The sequence below is a fragment of the Brassica oleracea genome, chromosome C4 (genome assembly GCF_000695525.1).
Source record: "Brassica oleracea var. oleracea cultivar TO1000 chromosome C4, BOL, whole genome shotgun sequence".
Classification (NCBI taxonomy): Eukaryota; Viridiplantae; Streptophyta; class Magnoliopsida; order Brassicales; family Brassicaceae; genus Brassica; species Brassica oleracea.
Genome location: NC_027751.1, coordinates 39,789,812 through 39,797,341, shown reverse-complemented (window position 1 = coordinate 39,797,341; position 7,530 = coordinate 39,789,812). Strand labels below are relative to the sequence as shown.

General features: G+C 33.8%; 1 protein-coding gene across 1 annotated transcript in view; it reads left to right on the top strand.

Annotated features, from left to right (window-relative positions):
* Positions 1–1,942: 1,942 nt before the first annotated feature.
* Positions 1,943–7,530, top strand: part of LOC106338875 (phenylalanine ammonia-lyase G4-like) — an 8,114-nt gene continuing 2,526 nt past the window's right edge. Inside the window, exons 1-9 of the mRNA XM_013777752.1 lie at positions 1,943–2,131; positions 2,409–2,682; positions 3,088–3,202; positions 3,278–3,402; positions 3,713–3,794; positions 3,901–4,012; positions 4,105–4,253; positions 4,350–4,419; positions 4,688–4,872. Of these exons, the coding sequence (XP_013633206.1) occupies positions 1,943–2,131; positions 2,409–2,682; positions 3,088–3,202; positions 3,278–3,402; positions 3,713–3,794; positions 3,901–4,012; positions 4,105–4,253; positions 4,350–4,419; positions 4,688–4,872 (1,301 nt within the window). The remainder of the gene's footprint in view (positions 2,132–2,408; positions 2,683–3,087; positions 3,203–3,277; positions 3,403–3,712; positions 3,795–3,900; positions 4,013–4,104; positions 4,254–4,349; positions 4,420–4,687; positions 4,873–7,530) is intronic.

Here is a 7,530-nt window from a genome sequence, read left to right as displayed (position 1 = left end):
ATCGAGGGTAGCTCGGTACGAATTGGAGGTGTATAAGGAATAGAGGAGGCCACAGATTTATTTTCTTAGCCCCTGATTTCGGTTATAGATAAGAACATAATAAGTAATTAAGACAAAAGAAAAAACGGAAAGGCCATAGCTATGTTCTATCTGATGAAGGATATCAAAGAGACAAATATGGGAATACCCGAGTAAGCCGAGTTCAGTTGTTACTTGATACTAAAGCGTAATCTCCATTAGAGCAGCAAGAGCAAATGCTGTTTCTTTGCCTAACTCTGATGAATCTCTCTTCTTGATCTTTGTGAAATTAACAAACTTTGCAGAGAAGATCAAGATCGAACACAGAGTATACAAATGGAACTAAAATAGGAAATGAGATGATACCTGAAAGTTATTGAATTCACGCTTAGGGATCATGTCATCGAACTTCTTCATGTCTGCCCATGGGACGTCTCCAACACTGACTATAACAATCGACATAGCATATGAGCTGCAATGTTAAAGGAACTCCAGAAAATTAGCTTGTGGAAAAACAAAGTTGCTGAATTTAAGAAGAAAATATTGCACGTTCTTTTACCTCTCGTCAACAATGGCTTCCATAGTTGATTTCTCTTGTTGACTGAGTTCTTCCTAGGTCATAGCCAAACATCTCGTCACCTTCACATTCAGAATGTGGCCTTCTCATTAAGCATTCATAATCTGTTTTTTCTTTCTTTTAAAAAGCTTTAAACTTTACCTGTCACAGTGGAAGCTGAAGACTTTCTCGTCATGGTTCGTTGCTGAATAATGATGGAAGAAAACATAGTGAGTAGTAAAGATCGAAGATAAGATTTTTATAGGGAAACAAACTCACAGCGGCCAAAGCCGAAACAGGGGATGCGGTTGTCTTCAACAAAAGGAGCCAAGGTTTGGCCAATTACAAAGATTGCCTTCTTATATGGATTCTCAACTTCTCCGATCTATTGGTACAGATCGTCGCTGACAGAGTTGATCTTCTCTGAATGCGTTAGGGTGAGGCCAACCATCGAAGGGCTCGTACTGCGTCTGTATTAATGCCATTAAAGTCGATTTCCGTTACAGACAGAGCGAGAACTATCGATCGTCATTCTCGCCGCCGAAATCAGACTCGCATGAACAAAGGCGAGAATTAGGTTTAGCGGGGTATGCTTTCTGATCTGATCCACAGGCCACAACAAACGGACCAAAGCCCACCTTAGCCGAAAACAAAAAAAAAAAAGCCTGTACGGAGACACATTGGAGCGCTGCGTTTTGTTTAATGAGGACAGGTGTCGCGCTCACGAATTGATGACGTGGCATCCGAACTAGGGAGTAATCTAAAGCCTTTTTATATATAAAGATAATATATTTTGACAATGTTTAAAAACGCAAAATTATTTTGTTTCTAAAACTTTATTTAATAGACATTATAATTACATAATTTATGTATTTTAAGTTTTATTTAAATTTGTGTACATTATTATTTTAATTAGTTTTTTGAATTGTCGCTTATCTACAATACTAAAAGCCGGATATGGTGAGCAGGGAGCGTGCCACGTAGGATCAGTAATTCGGACCAATCAGGGACAAGTTTTTAGACACGTCAGACGGCCTCGGGAGCAATATACCGTGTGGGCTTCACCCGATAAGCGGGCCGTTCGTGCCATTTGGGCTTCACCGTTCATCCGACACGCGTGCCATTTGGGCTATATCGGAGTCATTCCTCGACGTCTTCTTTTGTTCCTCAACCCTACCACTTCGTCTTCGCAGATCGAAGAGCAAAGAAGAAGAATTAATCGAGCCACTTCTACGCCATCAATTTTTCGTTTCAATCAATCAATAAGTTCTTTATGATTTCGTTTCACCTCCCTCTTTTCCTACTTCTTTATATACTGATCTTCGTTTCAATCAAACCAAAACCCTAGAACCACTCCAAGCTTAATCCATGGCGATGAAACGAAATGGAAAGTCTTATGTCTCCTCCGACTCTGATGAAAAAGTCATGTTATTCAAAGATGTCTCTCTAGGTCCGCATGCAGCTCAGTTGCGCTTCCGACTCATTCATTTCTGGGAGGCTCGGAACCCGATCAAGAAAACGCTTATTGGTCTCAAAATGCTCCTCATCGACGAGCAGGTGAGTCGATTCTCCAAAAAATAGTTTCGATACCTTGAGATCTATTTTTACTGAGAATTTTAAACGTTTGTTTTAGCTTCGGAGAGTGAACTAGGGATTTGAGATACCGTGAGATTTATATTTTCTGAGAATGTTAAACGTTTGTTTTAACTTCGGAGAGTGAACTAGGGTTTTGATGAGTCTTTCTGGAGAATTTTATAAGATTGGATAATTAGTTAAAGTAGGGTTCTGAGTTTTCAATCTTCTTACGTGATTTGTTATTCTTTTTTGACAACAGGGGACTGTTATTCAAGGTTTCATCCCATCGGGGCGTATTAAAAAATACTTGCCTGATATGAAACAAGGATCAGTTTACCAACTCGACAATTTCTACGGATCGAAAAACAAACCGGTGTATCGGGTTGCTGATCATATCGCAACCGTGTCTTTCACATGGAACTCTGAGATGTCGGTTCTTCACGAGGTTCCCATCTCATTTGATGAAGACCGTTTCAGGTTTCATTCATATGAAGATTTTGAAGCTAACTGTGATTTCAAAGGTGACCGCTGTGGTAAGCTCCCTAATTTTAAAAATCATCTCTCAATTACATTGGTCTGTCGTCCTGCTTAGATAATGAAATCTAGATTTTCTTTTGGCTTAAGTTTTTAGTTCAAGTTTTTGGAGTTTTTGGTTTCTTTTGAACGTCCTCTGAAGTTATTGTTACAAGAGGCACATGCCGATGAGTTGTTTTCAATCATTCGGATTGTAGTAAAGTTAGTAAGTTCATACCAGGAGTTTTAGTTCAAGCTCTTAGAGTTTTTGGTTTGTTTTGAACATCCTTTGAAGTGAATTGTGAATTGTGAAAATTATTTTAATTCGGTTTGTTAAGTTTTAATTCGGTTTGTTAAGTTACATGTTACATTCCAAGAATTTTTATTAACCATCTAACTTACACTCTTCTTGGACATTGTAATAGATGCTGTTGGCGACATGAAGCTGGTCAATGGACATACCCTTATTGAGCGTCCCATCCTTGACGAAGTGGAGATAGCAACCTCTCGGCGCATTATGGTTCATGTGCAATCACATGAGTAAGTGTATTTTTTTAGTTTCAAGTCACCATCTCTCGGTAGTTCCTAAATCCGTAAGAGCTTATTTTTTTGCAGCGGGCCTGTGATGAAGTTCTACCTTTGGGACCATGCTGCAACAAACTTCTGCAAGATGTTCAATTCCTATGAAAACACTCCCACAGTGCTTTTGGTCACGACTGTTAACACCAAACGTCTCGGAGGTTACCATTTCTATCTCTAGACTCATGTTTTCATTGATAATAGTGACACGTTTTCGAAAAAGTTTGCCATTGTTCGCTTATGGGATACTAAGTTATTAACCATTCCAAAAACGTTTTGTTATTTGTCATTGGTTGATAATTTATCATGTGTGACATAGATTATATATTTTTACAGCCTTATTAATCATATATAGCATGCCGAGTTAGTCCATAGAAGCAGAGCATTTGTACAACTTATATATTTTCACACTGTCATTTTTATGCATATTTTCACTCATTCATTTTAAATGTTTCTTCCATTATTGGACAGGTACCCTTGCCCTGATCTCTATGTCCTCCACACGGCTCTTCATGGACTATGACGTCCAACCAACCAAAGATTACTTCACCTGGTATGTATCCAAGTCTTCAACATCTACTTTTCACAAGTTCAAGTGAAGCGCACACTTACACCTATTGCAGTGATTGACTGAAACAGTGCTTTATGTTTTGTATCAGGCTTGGCTCTAACCCAGAGATTGCTAAGCAGGTTAGTGCAGAGGTGGTCACTAAACGTGAGGCACTGACTATAGCAGAAATATTCTCCTACATGACTCAGGAATCTGCAAAGGTACAAATAAAGCTAAATATTTCTTACTCCTTTTGAAACGCTTAGATATTTATATCAAATTTTATACACGGATGCATGATGCCTTTTTTGAGTGCACGGCTACGATTGATGATGTTGTGCATGGCTCTGCTTGGTACTATATTGGATGCAGTGAGTGCCATGCTAAGGCTACTAAAGGCGCAACTTCATTGATTTGTACGAACACAAGATGTGGGAAGGTTAACACAACTGGTGTTGCACAGTATGTTCTCTCGCCTGAATATTCAATTACTCTTTCGCTGATATTAGTTTCTGATTATTAAATTTGTGACGTTGGCTTCTGTTTCTTTCACAACAGGTACCGTGCAAAGATTTCTGTTTATGACAACAGTGAACAAGTTTTTTTGTCCTACTTGGTGATGCTGGTCGTGAGTTGACTGGGAGGCACGCATCCGAGTTAGTTACCAGCTACTTTGAGGTAATTGAGCATCATTTTATACTCTCAAATGATTTAAACTCACACTATTGTACTTGAATGCAAAGCTAATGAACACGAAGGAGCTGACCATGAGGTGCATGTCCCGGAAGCTCTAATCAGCACCATCGGACAGGCACATAAGTTTTGTGTGAAAGTTATAGAGCACAACTTCTCAGGCAATACCCGAGCTATAACTGTCACCAAGATCCTCTCTCTAGACACCCCCACCACCCACAGAAGTCTCGGTTGAAAGCAACATTGCTGCAACATCCGAGGAAACAATGAAGACTGGAAATGAAGTGTGTGAACCTTCGACCAGGCGTGGAGATTCTGCAGATGAGGAGAGTAAGAGGAACTCTGCAAGTGCTGAGCCAGCGAAATCTAAGCGCCCAAGATGTGAGAAGTAGAGCTCCCATTCATCTTCTCACTTATTGCATGCTTCAGTGATGTTTAAGTCTTTTTTTCAGTTTAAGTATTGACTTATGATTTCCTTTCAGTTTTATGTTTTTCAGTGTTTTTTTTCCTTGAAACATTTTATCTACTTTGCATGATTATCAGCTAAAAATCATGTTTACTGTTTTATCACTCTGCCTCATCAGAATTACATTGCTCAGTTTATTATTTATGTCTTCAGAAACAGGTTCTAATGTATATTTGATAACATCTATGACATGAAATGTAAATAGTTCAGAGTTTAGGAGAGGAAAGACATTAATATATGATTTTGTGATCACCATTGACCAATAAATTATCAAATAATATAAGCTACTTACAACCAAGCCGCAAACTTTAGATCTTTACAAGCCAAGAGAGATAGAAAATTTCATGTTCTTATCGTCACAAGCATCATCCCAACAATATATAAAGGTACTGATCCTTATTTAGTTTATTATAAATACAACTACTAAACTGCACCATGTGCAGTAAAGAATTTTTTTTTAATCTAACTTATATTTAAAAATAAATTTTAATAAATATTATAGATTTTACTATTTTCTTACTAATATTTAATATATATTATATATATTAAATAAATTTGTATAAAACTAATAAAAATGATAAAACACTGTATGATTATCAAAAATTTAGCATAAACAATATTTATAAATTTTGTAGGTATAGAAAAAACTAATGATCTTACGATTAGATATTTTTTAATTTTTTAAAAATTGTAACTTTAGTAATACAAATTGTATAATTCTACAAAAATAATAATATTTTGAAATTTAAAATGTTATATATGAATATATTTATTTTATAGATGATGTATGAGTTATTACCATATTTTGAAAAAGTTTACCAAAAAGAAATATCAATATTAAATGTAATATATGAATTATTACCATATTATAATAAGTTTGCCAAAAATATAAATCAACATTAAATGAAATTATCCATGTCATATTTTTCTGGAAGTCATGTCATCAATTTCATTAGCCATGTCATATTTTTCTGGAAGTCATGTCATCAATTTCATTAGTCATGTCATATTTGTTTTGTGAAATTGATTGTAGAGAGGACATGTGGCAAAATTACTTCGCAAATATAGTTTATGGGATTAATTTCAAGTTTACTACTGCAAGGAAAACTACAATTCTCTTCGTCACTACCTACTAGTACCTATATATGTTATCAGAGCTACAATTTAATGTTTCTTATATCATACCATATATAAGATCAAAATAGACATGAAAAAAATATTAAAACAAATTATTAAAACTCAGTTGTAGCCATATTGCTTTTACATAGTACACTGATCACTTTTTCTTTTATGTGTTCTTTTTTTTTGTAACGATCATTGAGTTTTTCTGGAGACTATCGCTCAAGATAATGTTCTTTGTTAGTTATCAACTCATTTTTTATTTCATAAGTTGTAAACATATTTTATAATATCGAAGGATATTTGGTATAACATAAAAACTGCTTAAAATACAAAAAAAAATGAAATATGTAAATTAATACAAGTTCAACAGAATAATTTATATAGTAATAAGATAAAGACTAATAATTCAGATATACAAGCGGCGTAGCACCACTTACCAAAATTATATAATAACAGTTGAATCAATAACTTCAGATATAACCATCATTTTACAAGAGATACATTACTCTGTATATATAAAAAGAGTTACAATACAATTTCACCAGAAAAAAACCTACTCAGTACTAAAAAACGCAAGTTTAATTCAATTTAATAATATTACTAGATATTGACCCGCCCTTAATTTCTATATTTTTGTTTAAATTTTTTTAAAATTTTTAATTTCTATATTTTTGTTTTTTTTTTGTAATTAATATTAATTTAATTTAATTTAATTGTTGGTAACTATACTAAGTATGTCAAGTTGCATAACTATACACTTGTGCTTTATGCATTTCGGAAATTATTTTTTTGTTTTATTCCAAAAATTTGTGACATATTATATTTTTTCGTAATTACCTAACATAATTAGTCAAGAATAATCATACAAAAAAATCGATTTGGAATCGATCTGAAAATCAAAGTCTCATGTTCTATTAGACATGACATATATCCTCGAAAGATTCTTAAAATGTTATATCCGAAAACTAATATCAAACCCAATCCGCACCGAAAATCATGAATTTAATATATTCAGATAAATATATTTTCGTAAATGGTTACTATAGTCTTCACTAATTTTTAGTAAAATCACATTTAATAAATAATTTTTAACAAAATAACCTATTTACAATTTGTTAAAATAAATGAGTTTAAACGAATTTTTATTTTTATTAAAAGTTCACTTAAAACCCGTTAAAACCTATTTTAACATCATTTTAATCTAAGATTATATAGGTTTAAACCCGTTAAAACCTATTGTGTAAAACATTCAGAATTTGAATAAATTAATGTCTCGATGAGTAAATCATAACTTCTTGGGCTGAGATGTAAATTATGTTATTGTGGTGTAAAAATGATTTTTTAAAATATATCAAAGTTAATTTTAATCTAAGATTATATAGGTTAACAATTCACATTTGATATAAATCCAAAAAAGAAGGATATTTGTTATTATATATATATATATATATATATATA